Source organism: Helicoverpa armigera, chromosome 19 (genome assembly GCF_030705265.1).
Source record: "Helicoverpa armigera isolate CAAS_96S chromosome 19, ASM3070526v1, whole genome shotgun sequence".
In the NCBI taxonomy this organism is placed as follows: Eukaryota; Metazoa; Arthropoda; class Insecta; order Lepidoptera; family Noctuidae; genus Helicoverpa; species Helicoverpa armigera.
The window spans coordinates 1,485,542-1,504,450 of record NC_087138.1 but is presented as its reverse complement, the minus strand read 5'-3'; the positions used below and the strand labels follow the sequence as shown (position 1 = coordinate 1,504,450).

General features: G+C 34.8%; 2 protein-coding genes across 2 annotated transcripts; both read right to left on the bottom strand.

Moving 5' to 3' along the window:
• Positions 1 to 347: 347 nt before the first annotated feature.
• On the bottom strand, positions 348 to 6,579 carry LOC110373523 (carboxypeptidase B). Its single transcript, XM_064039445.1, has 5 exons — positions 6,442 to 6,579; positions 4,562 to 4,774; positions 3,345 to 3,480; positions 1,207 to 1,548; positions 348 to 956 (listed from the first exon to the last, which is right to left on the bottom strand). The coding sequence occupies exons 1-5, from the start codon at positions 6,507 to 6,509 to the stop codon at positions 399 to 401; spliced, it is 1,317 nt and encodes a 438-aa protein (XP_063895515.1). The 5' UTR covers positions 6,510 to 6,579; the 3' UTR covers positions 348 to 398.
• A 3,122-nt stretch (positions 6,580 to 9,701) lies between these two features.
• On the bottom strand, positions 9,702 to 16,312 carry LOC110373546 (carboxypeptidase B). The gene is made up of 6 exons (XM_064039444.1): positions 16,185 to 16,312; positions 15,583 to 15,792; positions 15,123 to 15,225; positions 13,945 to 14,067; positions 11,525 to 11,713; positions 9,702 to 10,369 (listed from the first exon to the last, which is right to left on the bottom strand). Exons 1-6 carry the CDS (start codon positions 16,250 to 16,252, stop codon positions 9,776 to 9,778), a joined length of 1,287 nt encoding a protein of 428 aa, XP_063895514.1. The 5' UTR covers positions 16,253 to 16,312; the 3' UTR covers positions 9,702 to 9,775.
• Positions 16,313 to 18,909: the final 2,597 nt, after the last annotated feature.

Here is an 18,909-nt window from a genome sequence, read left to right as displayed (position 1 = left end):
CTTTGACCAATATCGATCCTGTTCATTTTATGAATTCACTTCGTTTTGAATCAGAAGTCCGTATGGACTACATAAGTTCTACATATTTTGTGTATGAAACAAAAGAGATAAGACGCTTGGCACGTTCGGTCTGCGGACCATCTTGTCAACATCTTTGGCAGTGATTACGGATAGTTAGAAGCCAAAAAGTCTGACAACCAGTCTTACTATGGAGTATCATATGACCCAGATAAGTAGAGTGAGTGGATTGATATTAGCATTGAGCAGGTCCTCCATAAGTAAAAAGCGGATGCATAGCTAAAAAAATGGCACGCGGATGATTATGCGAGATAAATGAAAAATCAATATAAATTAATGAGTATATTAATAAAACAGTCAATTGAAAACTCAAAATCATCTTAGCTGTACAATCTAATCATTTCATTAGCCGCAATAGATACAGCTTTCCAAACATCATCAACAATCCCTCCAATATCTTCTTCAGGTATTAACACTCCATTTTCACCATGTACTACATCTATATTAAAAGTATAAAGTATTTCTTTCTCTCTAGCATAATCACTACTAGTTCCTGAAGCTCGATCAAAAATCACTGATCCTGCGTCTAAGTTGTATGCATCATTCATTGTTTTAATCATATCTAAACCCAAAAGATGGTGCTGTCTAAACATTCCGCTGGCAGCTTTCTCATAATTCCAAGGATATGAGATATATCCTCCATTATTTTGTAACGAAATGTATAGCTTGATTCTGGTACCATACTCTTCTATAAGGCTTTGGATCATTTGGGTTTCGATTTCAGAGAAAGGCTCGGTGCCCGCGAAGAGGTGGCTGCAAGGACTTGAGCTGGAGTCAAAGTGAAGCCAGTCGAGATCAAAATTGCGGTTGATGTTAACTCCAGGACAGATGTGGGCTAGGTGACTGTTGGTGCTTCTGGTTTTCTGCCAGAGGCGGAGCTGAAATTAATAAAACACGTAAGTTGAATAAAATGAATATCTTAAATTCTATTATTAATCTATTTTAGACTGTGTGGTACGAACATAATTTGGAACCATTAAGTAGCTTTTAAACATAATGCTGATCATAATAAGTATTGTTGTTTTTTGTAAAGACTTTGACGATTATTGTATAGAATCCTCCACTGTTAACCAAAAAATCTACATATAATAATTTATGTAAACATCTCGTAATAATTTATGTACTTACATTAGTATGGGTATATTCATATCCATCAGGATTCAATACTGGAATCACCATCCATTCTAAATCCTCAACATATTTCTGTTCTTTCAAAATATTCTCCAAAACATTTAGAGCAGCAGGAATAGTTATCCAATCCCTTGGATTAATAGCAGCTTCTATTAGAACTATTGGTTTCTCTTTTCTTTCTTCTTTAGCATTATTTCCTTCTTCTATATTATTGTTATTTCTGGTAACTTTAATATAAACTAGAGGTCGGTTTTGCTCTGTTACTCCAAATTCTACCAGTTCCACTTTTGTTGTCGTGTCTTGGTATTTTGCTTGTAATTCACGAAGATGGGTTAGGATCTGAAAAATAAAGTTTATCATTAATTAGAGACATGACTAGGTACACTGTTACGGTTTGATATGGTTATGATACGGTTTTGTCTACATAAATGATTGCGTGGATAAACAGTAGCTACATAAATAGTAGCTTAAAGCTATGACTCATAGTACTAACAATCAGTAGCCAATATTTTTCTCCATATAAAACAAACTTCTCACAATAAAACCACATCATTTGCGACTTTAAAAAAGCAACCACTATTTCAATTCCTAGTAGATAAAAAACGACAGGAGAATCTACACGTGTCATCATGCTCAATTGAATCCTAGAATTCTCGATCCGGGGTTTTTATTCGGAATCGACTCTTCGTATTTTCACTTGAAAATAATTTGCCAACATCCCTTTTCTCAAACCATTGCAAAGCTATTCTCTACTTGTGTTTCCTCTGCAGGCCGAAAGTAGGTAATTTAGCTTTAAGTAATCATGAATACCATCAAACTTTTACGTCAGGTCTAAACGGTAATTGTAACATTGCATTATTAACACTAGCATAACTCTCAATATTGAAAAAATCGCATCAAAAGAAGTTCAATTAAACCTGATATAATGCACAGACATACAGGTCAAACAGAGAATTTGTTATTAACTGGCTTAAAAATCACCCAATCATCTTTACCGGCCAACAAAAAAAAATGGTTTTGGAACTTTTGAAATTGATGTGTCAAAATAGCTTCAAATACCACATTGCTCAGACAAAAAAATGGTTTAATCAGCCATCATGTATGTGGTTTTATGAACATTTTGACTATTTCAAAGTTGTCTAGCTGATTATTCTCTCGTCACTGTAGAACGTTCTTTTCACTAAAAACGGATAGGATTGTCAATCGTACGATGCGATTAACACCAATCGCTACGTGACTACGATTGCTTGATTGTTCGTCCGTGCGTTGAAAGTCGATTGCTTATGCAGGGAAAGCTTTCGTCAGTTTGGCAGGAATTTTAAATTCTCTGTTACATAGTCAAGCGCTGATTGGTTGACAATTTTTATTAAGTAGATCTATAAGACTTTTAAGACTACTGACTCTGCAAACTTTTTAGTCGACCAACAGTTTGTTTGATAATTACTGAGATGTATGAGAGTGCACGCATAACAACGATCAGGTATTTAACCGGTATCAGATCGACCAAAAATTAAAAAAAATTAAATTCTCAATTTTCTGAAAAATAATGTTTTTCTTTTCAACCATCAGACCAACTGTCGGCCGACTGTTCTAAGAACAATCTAGACTCTCTCAGGCACTTGTCCCACCGGCAACGATTAACGAGTAACGAGTAGAGCTAGAACTAGAAACGAGTTAGCGAGACGCGGGGAGCGAGTGCGCAGTTCCGATATTTGTGTAGCTCGGCTATAAGCGAGTGTGCGTGTGAGGCGGGCGAGTACTCGCATCACTCGCTCGCTAGTAACGCACTGTAGAGAAATGACCACTGGTTGCTCTCTCGGCGTGAGTTCTAAACGCTTGGCGAGTGTCGCCGAGCGAGTGTTATCTTCCATAGATTTTGTCGCTCAGCGACAAACTAGTGAAGCGAGTGCTCGCCGGCAGTGTGAACAGTCAGCGATCAACTATTTGTATATGCATCTCTTTTATTCACACGGAAAGTATATCTATTGTACGTTTCTTAAGCGAGAAAATAGCCGATAGTTAGTCGTTTTCTCGTCTTTGGTGGGACAACTGCCTCACATAGTCCGATGGGACGGCAACAAGCTCAACAACAATATCTTAACATATTCTCCTAGGCTCGATTTGTTTATACTTACATCATCATACCTGTGGTAGCGTTTGATATCAAAAGGAGTTTTTTCTTGTTCATCATCATCGTCATCACCATTATTATCATCATCATCGATTTCTTCTCTTGAAGATCTTATTTCGATGTCTGCTTTGTTTAAATATCTGGAAGAGATAAAACAATATATGAATATTACTTGTGCAATGACGTTAAGCGGCGCATACGAAGAACACACAGAACTTCTCTCTCATATATGTAGAAAGCTTCTTCAAAAATGACAAAATAAAAGTAATTAAAAGCTCTTGACGAGATACATTATATATTATTGTATCCAAGTAAAATAGTGATAGGAGATGAAGAATGAAAGAGGTGTGAGTCAGTTTTCATAACAAGAACAACTACTCATTGTTTTAATACAAGTAAGGTGAAAAGTACAATAATTCAGATTCATGTAAAACGAAAACATAAATTAACATTAAACCAACATGCTATGTACCTGCATGTAACATATTAATATTAATCACGAAACATCAGTTTATCTTCTACTATAAACTGTTACACAAACCTGATTTTACCAATAAATAAATTATTACCAGAAATAATTTACCATCGGCAATATAACGGTAATTATGACATCGGTGATTTTAATTATTTTACTAGATTAATTATATTTATTAAGCCGTTATCAACGCGGTTGTTATTTACAGGTTGTGTCCGGTTTTTGTATGTAAGTATATGATTAATCTCAAAAACTGCTAGTCATTTTCTGAACTGATTAATCTGACACTCATTATCGTGCAGCAACTTTGATTATTTCCGATTGTTTTCACCGTTAGGAACTACTGTCCGTACCGGGATAAAATATGACCTATGTCACCTCGGCATACTGTAGCCTATCAAAGATGTTAGAATTTTTTAAATCAGTTCAGTAGTTTCTTTACCTTTATGGTAGAAACAAAAAATAAATGTTTTCTCTTTATAATATTAGTAGATATAGATAAACAACACTTTGACTAAATCGCTCCAGCAGTTTAGGTGACAAACCGTCAGTTGCACAAAGCTCTTTTACGTTAAAGCTTCATTAAATCTATTACTGACACTTTTTATCTTGTTGACAAAGAAGGAGTCAGCAATATATTTAAAGAAGCTTTAACTTTAATGGAGCTTTGTGCAACTGCCGTATATACACATACAAAAGAATTACCTATACATAGGTGCGTATGTTAAGATCCTACTATTACTTACTCATATACATCTTCGATATAAACATCCCTCGCTAGCCCCAATTTCTCCAATTGTTCTTCAAACCAGTTAAAATGAGAAGGTGGCACCATAGCCTTGCCGGTGACTCCATATTTATAGCTTGGTTTTCTCCAGAAATCTATTAAATCACTTCTAAGTAAACCTATGTTTTCTTGCTGTAATTCTGTGTCAACTTCTATATTGTAGACTCTGTATCTGAAATTTTTAATAAAAGAGTAAGGTTAGGTATTGCACGAATATAATTTTAATATGGATTTTTGGATGTGTGGTTTCTTAGGGGTCGTTCAGGTACATACTATTGTACTGATTTCGATGAAACTTACTATAACTTATATCTATATCAGAATAACAATAAGCTACTTTATATTTGAATGTGGGAAGTAGTTTCCTCATGATGCTGGAGTTCAGATTTCGCTCCATGTGAAACATTGATGGTCATATTCAGAATCCAGACTAGAATGTATAGTTATCGGCACGGATATTGCCTCATGTGTACAGTGCGGAAAGCGATCCCCACTCTTCCGCCGAGAGCTCAATATCCGTGCCGGTAACTATACCTAAGAATCACTGGCAAACCAGCTTTCAACAAAATCATTCATTCAAATCTGTTCATTCGTTTAAGAGCTACGGTACACACACAAGCCGATTTTTGCATCAGAGGTTAAAAATTACCAGCCTTACTATAAAAACTTAAACATCTGTTGAACACTGGTGTAAAAGAAATTGCTGCAAAATGGACCTTATTTCAACCTTCATTTTTTTAGACAAGTGTTCAGCTAACGGTTAAAAGTTTTTGTGTTACGACCGTAAATGTATTGTTCTCCTTTGTGTAATTAAGTAATGTGAAGTAAATGCAAATTATGTAGCACTTGGAAATAAGTGCATTAAAAATCTAATTAATTGCAACACTACTACAGTCTAAATGCAAATGTTATTGCTGTATATTTATATACCTACATAGAATTAGGAATTTTCTCTATTTTTCAAAAAATAATACGACAACAATGTGATGCTTATTTACCTACAATAAAACAATTTGTAATAGTACTTTTACCTAAAAATACTTTATATTTATCTATTAGTTATTTGTTAAGATATAACTAAAATATAATCATTAGTTAGGCGTGATACTACAAAATACATGGAAAAACGTTAATAGAAATGTATGCAAAGAAATGTATTCTATACTGGTACGATTATGACAGTTAAGTTAATTATTTATTCATATTAGTGAAAAGGAAACACACTGGAAAAATTCAAGATCAAATTCTCATAAAGAAATACAAAAACCTTCAAGTACCAACAATCGAATTACTTTATTTGAAGGAAAAGTACAAAGTTCTCAACCTACCCTTCAGCGTCGGTTCATTAAGTTTCATGACTTTAAACAGATAAGCAGTAAATGTGATTACTTACGTACATTTTTGTTAGACTCGCTTTAAGGTAATGAAGAGTAAATTCTAATGTTTTGGAGGTTTTAACTTAGATTATAATAATATACAGTTTACGCCAAATAACTGATGATCAAAGGATTCTAGGTTCGATGCCCGGTACAGTTAAGATTTTTGTTCTGAAGGAACTACTTCCCGCGCCCGGGTAAAAAGTAGCCTATGTCCTTGCTCAGGCCTTAAACTGTCTGTGTACGAAACATAATTTTAATTGGTTCAGTCATTTTGGCACAGACAGACCGGCAGACAAGGAGACCCCAACAGATATTTATCTATATTATCGTAAATTGATTATCAACAAAAAAAAGTAGTAATAGTATAACTCAGGATTTTTGTATCATTCCAATAAAAAATCCAAAAAAAACAAATAAAATAATTATTACCAACACAAATAGGAATTATTAAAAATCTTACCCTCTATACTCTTCATTTTTTGCAGCAACGAAACTCAAAACCACCAGAAAACAATAATACAAAATCATTTTTAAAACAAATATCTCAGCAAGTTCACATTAACACAATGGGTTAATTAATTCAATATCAAGGTGATATTTCAATCTTATCAGTACGAATTATTTACATAATCCGAGTTTTTGATAAAGCTAATAAATAATAGAGTGGACATTACATGGTTATAAAAAAAACACTACTGATTTCTTGCCCTGGATTCAGTATCAAACCAAAACTGCATTTAAATCGGTTTTGCAACGAAATAGAAAAATAGAAGAATTAATCAAATTCGCTAAAGCTCGTTTGAATTTTTATGTTACTAATTCTCAAAATAGCTACTCTAATGTCACTAAGGGAAACTTGAGAAACTTGGGCAAAAAAAAGTTTTTTTCTACTTCTTCGTTTTGTATGTATTAAATTAAAACCCAAGCAGAACCGAGGGCAATAGCTAGTGGGTAATAAAATTCGCACGTGTTACTTCAAAAATCAGGTGATATTTATCAGATTGTCGAACATTCTTAAGTATTATAATTAGACTATTAACACAATTGACGATGACACCTTTTCGCCCTTCACGTCTCATAAAATTTTAAAATTGGAATAAATTTAACCAAAATATTTAATAAACAACATAATTGTTAGAAAATACTTAACCTGAAAAAAAAACAACTTCATTTCGTATTGCATGGCGTACCAATAGAGAAGAATGGGCAAGATAGGCAATAATTTCTCCTTTTCAATGCAAAGGACAGTTTTTCAACGGCTTCGAGCAACTAGCTATTAACTAGTACGTAATAGTTAATTCCTTCCTTATTTCCCGGTACTACATCACATACCCCCGTGTTCTCCAATGTTCACCAACCCAAAATTCTTCTCCATTTAAAATCAGACAAACAGATCAACTTTCACATTACAATTGTTAGTAAGGATTGTTTGGTCAGCACGTAGATTAGCAGATTAGATAATATGTCACCCAGCAGCACTAATGACTTTGGAATATTTTACATTATCTAGACCACCTATATCATTTTAACAAAAGTGTTTAATAAACAAAGAAAAAAACATTTTCTTCAAGGTATTCTTTTGGTAAATTCATGATTATTTCGATTTTTTCATTATGCAATAAGAATGATTCTTTATATCAATTAGCTCTAAAATTGGCATGTTGGTTCCTGTTTAAATCTCAGATAGTTTCATTATCAGGTTACTACTATTAGCTAGCTAGAGATATAGATATTTTGTAGTCTTGTAGCTTTAAGTACGCTCGCACTACAAATTTTTAGTCGGCCGATAGTTTGTTTGGGCTCACAAATCGGTATAAAGATGGTTGGAAGTACACACGTAACAATGATCAGGTATTTGTCCAGTAACAGACCGACTTAAAGCTTTGTTTATAACTATAATAAACTTAATTCATCCAATAAACAGGGTACAAAATTTTTCCACAACACAGACAGCCAAATACAACTATCTAAGTAGTACATGACTTGGTGAATGGAAAAGATCACCTGTAGCCCGTACTACTTTGATAACTGTATTACAGGAGACAGAGATCAAGATTTTCTTTAAAAAAATGCCAACTATCGCGTCGACTGTCGGCCGACTGTTTACTCTGCAGTATGCGGATACTCTTACACAAGTTTTCTGTAATATCTTTATACAATGACAAGTGTTGTCAAAAATCTTGTGTTGAGGCTTCTTGGTTCTCGAAACAGCATAACTGGACGTTCCCGTCTTATACGTTGTCTTCACGCTTCTGTGCGTAAAGGAGTATGTATGCTTGGTCCAGTAAATTATAATAGATACAAGTATGTTTTACATAATAGCGACCTACTGAGAACCTTGGACTTAAGAGAGCAACATGAGTGGGTAAAACTGTATGCTGTATAGAGCTAACTAATGTGTAGCAAAAATATGGCCGAATACCGAAACGATACTCCATTTTAAGTGTTCCTTGAACATCATTCTATAACTGTTACAATTAAAGATTAATTATCGTTTGAGTAACTAGCAGATAATTACTTAAAACCGCTTGTAGGTATTAGTTTTGTTTTTCTTTTGTTCATATCGTCATTGTTTATGAAACGTCCAAATATGAAAGTTACAAGCTACCTTATTAACTTTCATACGTAATTTTCCATCTATATTTTCGTTAATTAATTTATTTACGGTTCACACCTTTTAATTAAAATAAGGTTTTTCCTTTCGTTTTATTATTAATTTTATGCGTACGCCGTGGGTGGTGTTTCATTACTGCGTTAAATGTACTATTAAAATTATATTAGTTCGTAGATTCGTAAAAACCTGGGTTAGGTATCGATTGTTCCTTTTATTATACCTACTACTTCCCACTAATATAAAAAATGTGATACTTTAAGGATGTATGTAGGTATAATTGGTACTCTTTAACGCATAAACTGCTCAATATATTTTGATAAAGTTGGCAGTAATATAAAATACTAGCTTCTGATAATGGTTTCACCCGCGTCCCGTGGGAACAACTTTATGCGCCCGGGTAGAATAGAAAGTAGCCTACATGTACTTCACATATGTACATTATATGACAGCCAAGTTTCACCAAAATACATTCAGCTGTTTTTGCGTGAAAGATACATACAACCTTACAAAATTTACTTGCAATTATCGTGAATGTAACACGATAAAAATTTGCATAGTATTGACCAAAGTCAAGATCCCACGCGAATAAAGTCTAGTTTATAAATAAAACCTTAAAGATTTCTCTCATAGTATAAAATGTCTTACCCTACAGTCTGTCGTCTATAAAATTGATGGTTCTAACGTTCTAACAAACTGCACTTACAATCTGTTGCGGTTAATGCATCAGGCGATGTACACAATGACTGTCTTTTGTTTGCCTTGCAAAGGAAATTGATCTGTTAAACAATGGACTAGAATTCACTTTAGATTGAGACGTGGTGTAAAATTGTAGGTCTTCGTGGACAATATTTTGGGTGTATTTAGCGGTTAGAAATACAATGAATACTTTAAATACTAAATTGGGCCAATTAACTTCGTATTTGTGAAATTAGTTATTTGATTAGTTGTGCATTTTGTTCAAACATACTTGGGGAAGTGGAAAACAATTATTTTCTTTGAATTTAAAGTTTTATTTGTAAAAGAAAAAAATAAAAGGCATTTTTATTTACTTACTGTATTTGCATCGTAAAAGGATACAGTGTGAGTGGAAAATAAAACGGCACAGATTTATAAAGTTCTTTTTTAAATAAATACAATATGTACAAAAGAAGAATACATTTCAAAATCACCGAAAATCCATTTAAAGAGTCCTCTTCCTGAAATTATCGCGAACATATCTGGCACCAGTTTTAATACCTTCAAAGGTCTCAAAGCCAGCCTGTTCAATGAACGCAGGGTCTACAAAGAACCCGAAACCACCGATACCAAATCTATGTCCAGGTAACTCGTAGGTATAGGAGTAAGGGACTCCTACACTTTGGGCGTAGTCCCCAGCACTGCCTGATGCCTGGTACAGAACTAGAGCAACATTACCAACAATATAGTCATTATTCCAGCTCATCTTAACAGCATCAATAGCTTGAGCCATTTGGACTCCCACCAAATGGACAAGCAGGCCATTCGGAGGCAAGACTCCATTGCCATATCCATACAGAATCATGCTGCCAAAGCTATGGATGTCTAAGAACAGCTCGATCCTGTCTCCGTACTGGTCGAAGATGGACTTGATAATGGCAGTTTCGGGTTCGGAGAAGGGGGAGGCTCCGTGGAAGGTGTCACTGCAGACGAGGCTGCTGGAGGCTTGGGACCAGTGGATGTCGAAGTTCCTGTTCAAGTCGACTCCAACGCAGAGGGGACCGTAGTTCGTGCTGCGGTTCTTGCGCCAAAGACGGAACTGGAAAGATTTTAGAGAACCAATTTTATATTATGAGTTAGTGATACTAAAATCTACGAAGGTGTTCAATATGATAGGGTGGGCGTTTTGGGGGCTGTCCATAGTAAATTCCTGACGTTCAAAAAGTGCTGTCTTGCAGCCAAGTTTGAATAAATGATTTTTTATTTAGAGATATAGAGGAAATTCGTTTAATTGCGTGCAAAATGATGCATAATCAATGAAGAATTGGCAAGTTATACAGGATTTGGTACCCCCTCGAACAGAGGATTTAATTTGAAAAGGAATCATTTGTTTAAAAATAATCAAAATGAAGATGCTAATCCAATTACACAGTATACCTTTTCCCAAATCCCATTTTATACAAAACTCTAAAAAATAAACTTTTTTTTTTTTCCCGGATATTTTGGCAGCAGCGGTCGCGGTTGTTTAAATGGCCAATAATTTAATATCGTGACGTGTGAGTTTCAGGCGTCATTTTATTTTGAAAATACAATTTGAGGTCCAATTTTTCATATCTGCGACCGCCAAATATAGGCGGTAACAATTATCAGTGTTGTAGCTGTTTTGATAATATAAAGTTAATAACAATGCACCTTGAAAATTAATTTTGAGTACTAAATTGGCGAAGCACTTGGTGTTCATCTATACTAATATTATAAAGAGGAAAACTTTGTTTGTTTGTTTGTTTGGTTGTAATGAATAGGCTCAAAAACTACTGGACAGTTGTTAAATATTCTTTCACCATTAGAAAGCTGTATTATCTGCGAGTAACATAGGCTATATTTTATCCCGGTGCAGGCAATAGCTCCCACGGGACGCGGGTGAAACCGCGGTAAAACGGCTAGTTTGTTAGAAAAAGGAGTATTTGTTCTATTGTTCGATCTTCCAGCTGTATCCATAAGAAGACCGCTTAGTTAAGTTTCACGAGTGGTCTATTTACTTCAAAGCTTAAGCTGCATCAGATCGTTTTTTGGCAAAGTAAATATCATCAAATGCCCACCTATGTAAAGGGTTTGTCAGATTTATTACGTAGTGATAGAAACCCATCCATACTCCTGCGGAATCCCTTTATGTTTCTGAGCCCTGGCAACCACCACCGCTTAGCAGAACATGAGACCTTGGTCTCCTGTTCATCATTCCTCAGACTTTCCTCACCTCTCCATGAGTATGAACATATCCATCAGGGTTGGCGATCGGCAGGATAATCCAGTCGATGTCCCTCACCAGGTCCTGCTCCGTAACATCAATCACCAGCTTATGGATGGCATAGAGAGTAGCGGGAAGGGTAATCCATTCACGAGCGTGGAGTAAAGATTCCATGAAGACTATGGGTTTGTTGGTGTCCTGAAAGGAAAAAGGTAAATAGGTGGTCATTAAAACTTACATTTATTTATTCATTTGGGATGCCAACTGAACAACTGAAGTCTAAGGATGAACTTGATAATTTGTCAGCTTTGGTAATTTTGAGTCTTAGTTACTACGACTACGTCGTACGACGCGACGTATAAATTCCTTATGTACTCCCCTTATGTGCTCCCCTTATACATTTCCCTTATATACTTCCTTATGTGCTTACCTTACATACTCCGCTTATGTACTTCTTTATGTAGTCACCTTATACATATACACCCCTTGTGTACTCCCCTTATATTCTTCCTTATGTACTCCCCTTAAGTACTCCCCTTATATACTCCCCTTATTAACCCCGTTATGTACTCCCCTTATGTTCTTCCTTATGTGCTCCCCTTATATACTCCCCTTATGTACTTCCTTATATACTCACCTTATATATGTTATGGACCAAGTGATAAATTGGGCACTATACATAATGCCCGATCAATATGAAAAATGCCCAATATGAGAGTGCAATTTGATAATAAATATTCAAATAATCAAATTGACCGGGCACTATACATATTGACTGTGACCTTTTGGGCAAAGTAATACAAACATATTTAAGTTCAATTTTTTTATTGTTATTGCCATTTAATCTATACTAATATTATAAAGCTGAAGAGTTTGTTTGTTTGAACGCGCTAATCTCAGGAATTACTGGTCCGATTTGAAAATTTCTTTCAGTGTTAGATAGCCCATTTATCGAGGAAGGCTATATAGGCTACTTTTTATCCCGGTACGGGAAGTGGTTCCCACGGGATGCGGGTGAAACCGCTGGCAGAAGCTAGTTTAAAATAAAGTAAATATTAAACCAAATAATTAGCCTCATGATTTTGATTAATTATGAAGGACTTCTGCCTTAAAAATCCACTAGTTTTTGTATATCAAAGTTAAGGAAAGTCATATTAAAAATATAACATAAAATATAATTAAATTTAAAACAAAAATTTCACTCTCTCAGCGAAATCTCTGTCTCTGGAACATCATCAGGTGACATAAATCTTTCCTTGCAGATAGTTAATTGGTTTCTTGAATATAGTTGATTTAAAACACCTTGTTTTGTTCCCACTTTATAAAGGTTAAAGGTTAAACTTTAGCAAGCATATTTCTTCCATCGCTACGAGCGCGATCAACTTCGGGAACTCGGACCCTTACAGTGTCATCAATTGCAGCCATGGGATATTTAGCGCTTGATACATCCAACATTATATTTGCTTGTTTTTGCAAATTTATTTAAGTATGCGTACTTCCCCCCGCCCTCCCACCGCGTAAAATATAGCTTTTTATTATCAAATTGCCCAACTGCCATGTAGCAATATAATAATGCCCGTGCAATGTGATAAATAATGAAGTTAAGATAGTTATTAATCATTTGGCCCGATAAAGCTAGACATTATTCATAATGCTCGGGCATTATTTATAATGCCCGAATTAATCACATGGTCCATAACATATACACCCCTTATGTATTTCCTTATGTACTCACCTTATATACTCCCCTTATTTACTCCCCCTATGTACTCATTTTAATATTAGTGAGTTACCAGTCTCAATATGCCTCACAATGACACCAATTAATGAATTGTTATTTATCAGTCTAAATCCTACTCTAATAACAAAATTAATCTGCTCTTATAAGATAATGAAGTATTTTGCGACATTCATGAAAACCAATTACTTTTATCTTTAACTTAGGCGTGATAACCTGATGATATGGCCAGTAATTAAATGTGGACTACTGATTGTGATACTAACGTAGGGCTTTAATTATTATTTATTTAATTATGCCATGGCTGATATAAAGGTGAATAAAGGTGAAGGAAAACATCTCGAGGAAACCTGGACTATATAGTCTGAAATAAACAACTCGCATTGAGCAAGCGTGGTGATTAATGCAACATCCTTCTCCGTGTGAGAAGAGGTCTGTGCCCAGCAGTGGGACGAAAAAAAGGCTGTAACAGTAATTATGCCCAGGTTGAGTTGAGGTCAGTTAGGCAGTCACTCCTTGTAAAACACTGATAATCAGCTGCGTTATGTTAGATTAGAAGCCGACCCCAACATAGACGTGAAAAAGCTAGACTGATATTGATATATGTAATTATTTGTTTTTCTGATATTAAACAATGACAATCATGGTATTTTAAGGTCTTCACTTGGTAATGAAAATTCTTTTTTTTTACCTCGAAGTTACTGGTAGAAATCTTGATGTACTTGATGTCTCTGCCTTCGAAACTCTTGCCAGCGTTCACAAGGGTCACCGTCTCAGGATATGCTTCAGCCAACATGTCTAGGAAAGTATCTACCTGGAATAATAATTAAAATAAATTTAAGAGTATTGTATGAGGCTCTTGTCAAGAGCCACTTAGAATGCAATGCAGTCGTTTGGTCTCCGCATGAAGGCAAGTATAAATTGATGCTGGAGCGTACGCAAAACAAATTCCTCCGGTTTTTATATTTGAAGCAGTATGGAGTTTATCCAGGATACCCATTTTTATATCCTACTTTATTTGTTCTGGGTATGGTAGGTTATTTCAAACTGGAAGTAAGACGGGAATTAGCACTATCTGCCTACTTGTTAAACATTATTCGCGGTCATATACATAACCCTGCAATTCTAGAAGAGATACAATTGTGTGTTCCTGAGGAATACGTAGGCAGGAGGCGGAGGCCACCTCAATTCTCGGTGCCGCGCGCGCGCACCAACCTGCTGCAACTCGCGCCGCTCACGCGGGCGCTGCGCACGCTCAACACGGTGGCTAGACAAATTGATCTTTTTTCCTGCTCACTGACTGAATTCACAAGGGCTACTTTATGTGTTTTATGTGACTATGATTAGTTTTAAGATATGATTATATTTTGATTAGTATTTTTTTTTTTTAGAATGTTAGTTAGTTGTTGTTTAGAATGTTTAATTTGTCTACGCTATTGCATTAGGATAAGTTCCTGTAATAATAGTCGTAAGTTGATAATAATAAATAAAAAAAAATAAAAAAATAAATTTAGTTTTGCTGGAATAATACAAACTTAAAAACATTCATTGATGACTTCTGCGGTCTATCATAATAATTGGAAAAAATATTGATGATTAAACAACATCGGAGCTTTCTCTATTAAAACTAAATAATTTAAGAGTAGTGTTTTCTTTGTGAATTTTGACTATCGTGAAGGCATTAGAACTTCGGAACGGCAAAGTTACCTGGCGAGTTATATTCTCCTTCGATATTTCGATACGATTATTGTATGTCTTTTGCATATCATGTCATAGTTTAAGGTGTTAATAAATAAATAAATGTCGAAGCAGTAGACTATGGTCTACTCGTTACCTTAATATGTATTTCCAATATAGACGTATACCAACCTGGTGATATGTGTAAATCTGGTCGAAGGGCAGAGAGTCCAGTCTTGAAGCATTGTTATTCTTTGAAGCTGCTGACAGAAGACTGTCTTCCAAATCCAGCAGACTAGAGAGGTAAATTAGATTTGTTTAATAAACCTGCCCCGATTCGAAAATACCATGATTATAACTTCATCAAACAAAGACGAAAATATTGTGTCTTTTCTGACAAAGTATTAACGAAAAGACCGTCAGACCATCAAATCTCTTAGCTATACTTTAAACACTTCAATTCTAACAACTGTGTTAAAAAAATATACAAGATGAAACAGACAAACAAGGTTGTACGGTAGACTGCACATCAGTGGTAACTGTCATGCACCTTAACACAACACTAATAAGCACGATTTTCCTATAAAACTGTTACCACTGACCTGAAGTTGACTGTACCCAATCATAATACTTAATTCAATCTGCAACTTACTCCTTAATATTGTCAGTTTCAACATTGAACTCTACTCCAGCGGCTTTAAGTTCATTTTGGAACTGCACCTTCTTCTCCTTGGGTACCAAGACTTGTCCAGCGCGGCCTGGCAGTGCATGAGACCAGACGTCAAGGTCTAAGGCATGACTGAGGTAGTTGACCAGTTCAGTTTGATCTGTGGACTTCACTGTCACTTTGTATAGCCCGTATCTGGAAGAGAGGTCATTTTATGTTAGTTGAAACTTAGGTATGTAGGCTACTAGTTGATTGGCATTTATAAAATGTTAGTGCTTTCCTTGTATTTTTCATTAAATATGAAGATTGTCATCCTCAAGTTGGTGAAGCCTTAGCTGATTGATACTCAAGAGCTACCTCTTTTATCTATGTTCTAGTTTAATTTTTACATAAGAAATAGCTATCTCATTTGATATTTTTCTCAAAACTGTCTATCTAAATCCATAATTTTCCATAGTTTTGCACTAACAAATTAGAAAATAATGACTACACTTCTCCTGGATTGGTTTGAAAAACAAAAGGACATTTTATATTAAATTCAGCTAAAGCTGCTTGCTCATATTCTTAAAATATGTTTTTACTCTTACCCATCATAAATCTCGTGTTTGGCCAAAGCCAATCCGATGAAAAGGAACAGACTGACTACCCGCAACATCTCCACTTAATAGACTGGGCAAATTAATTAAACAATCCCATATCTATATCAGATTTAATATTATCATTATCGATCCATCATTGCGAAATTCATTGATATATTAGAGATAATTAATTAAATTCTAATAATTATCAGGATTGAGATAACAATACTAAGGAGCAATCTCTCTAATTTCTACATAATCCTTTGGTTTTCCCGTCCACTATTCGAACTATGTAATTGTCATATTAGCAATTTTTAACACGCTTATATTAGCTTCACTTGTAACTACGTATGTAAGAAAATCTTTGGTTCTTAATGTGACCCACTTCCCGGTCTTCGATTAGGATGAAATTTTGCACACGCTCTGAGTTCTGATTACAATACATGACAAGCGTGTTTTTAGTAAGTTTTAAACTATTTTTAAAGAAAGTTTTAGCTAAAATCAACTTTGAGCAAATGCTGATTAACGCTCATTCCATTTCTGTATGACACGAGGCCTGTGCCCAGCAGTGTGAAAATAACAACGCTGATGATAATGAGGTAAAACAGACTAATTTGGATTAACACCTTACGTAAAAAAAACATTAAGAGTCAAGTGATAATAGACTCTATTTCTACGAAAGAAGATGCAATTTCGTTTGCCCCAATTTGGAAGTTCTCAGCTGGTGTTTTATATTTTAAAAGAGAGACATTCCCGAATGCACTACAGGGTGTTACATTCGCTGTACTTTAATTAAATAGTACAAAATAATCGCTTCGCAGAACAAACTGACAACATAATTAAAAATTGTATCCTTGGCGTTGAATAACGTTGAAAAACAGCTTGTGCTAACAGATGCGAGAATTTATTTTAATACTTGCCTTTTGACGTGGTTTCACTTGTGTTTTTAAGGAATTACTTCCATCGAGACATAATAGAAAAACTATTGTTAGTTAGTCTTCAATGTGTTCAGATAAATGTACCATATTAATGTCTCAAGGATTACGTCTACCTCCGTTCCACATTTCATCTTGTTTACTTGGTTCATTCGTTAACCATAAGATCGTAACAGTAACCGTAGAGGGATTTCAGGCTTTAAAATTCAGGTGTCCTCAAGATGTTTTCTTCACTTTTATACAATCAATTTAGTGTACAAGATACTTATAAAAAGTACATATTATTTATAACATAGAAAAATAAGGTTAGTACTGGTCTCACCTAGAGACGAAACAGCACACTTTAAGAGCGCTCTCAAAGTCAAATCATTTATTTAATTAAGGCCTTTACAAGCACTTATGAATTTCATAAATATAGATAAGGTTGATTCTAATTGCCCATTACAAAAGTAGCTTCCTATGGAGAAGAACGGGCAAGAAACTCCATACTTTACATGTTGGTGCTTTATGTACATTTGATCAAAATCTTATACCGTCATTTTCATTGCAGTCAAGTAAGTTCCCATTACAAAGCAAACTATTGCTATGTAACAAAGGTATTATTAACATGTATTATTTAATAATTACCGCTTATTAGTAGGGAAATAATAATGCTGTTCCTACAAATTACGTTTTAATAAGACTGCAGAAATGTTGTGGTTAAGGCTTGGTTCACAAGTTGTGGTTGATAGAGAATATATTTGTTTGAAATTAGTTATTCTTAAAATTGGAATAAGGGAAGGAGGATGATGATTCGCGAATTAGTTTTATTTTGTTATAAAACATTCGTTTCTATTTTTTTAACCCTATCTCAAAAATTTACTGGACAAACCGTGGAGAAAATTACACTCAGATACGGGCCACAAGTAATCTATACTAAAATGGAGGGTCCCGGCTGTCATTTGAACATCTTCGGTAGTCGTTACAGGTAAACAGTAGCCTGACAATCAGCCACCAAGGGGTAACAAGTTGTCTGGGAAACTAGCTTGTGGAGATCACGTAGGCAGTCTCTCCATGTAAAAAACTGGTTCTCAGCTGCATCTCGTTAAACTGGAAGCCGACCCCAACATAGTTGGGAATAGGCTAGGCAGATGATGATGTTGTAAAAATATATATATTGACACTTCAGCCATACTCCATTTATATTCTTTACCATTGTAAACTCAGCCTTAAAGTTTGTAAATGCATAACCCACTAATTATGAAAAATATACGTCACGATTTAACAAGTAATTTTTCAACCTTACTTTGATTTGAATAATAATTATATGATTGCTAGAAATGGTTTACTTTTACTATTTTAGTTCGGAACAGAGTTTTTTATTATATAAAATTGGTTTAAACTAAGTAATTGATAAAGAAGATAGGTATTTGCAGAAGATCAATTTCTGTTTAAACTCTACATTGAATTGAATAAAAAGCTTTACATCTACGAAAAAAACGAAATAACAAATACATATTTTAAGGATACGAGTTATAATAAAAGAGAAACAGCTACATTTTTAAAAGTTCCAATTAATTTCAACAGATGGCGCTGAAATTCTTGCCGTAATTTCCCTGAAAATAATTGTAACAACGGTTTTATCAAGTTTCCTCAGAGCAAAGATATCCATCCGGTTTTTACCGTCTGGTTTGCTCCGCCAAAAATAAGTATGTATGTATGTTTGTTAAAATTCATCATATTACCGTGGCCTGTCTTACAGTTTCCGATGGAATGAAACCATAGCGCGATCTAACTCGACGCTAACGCCATCTATCGAG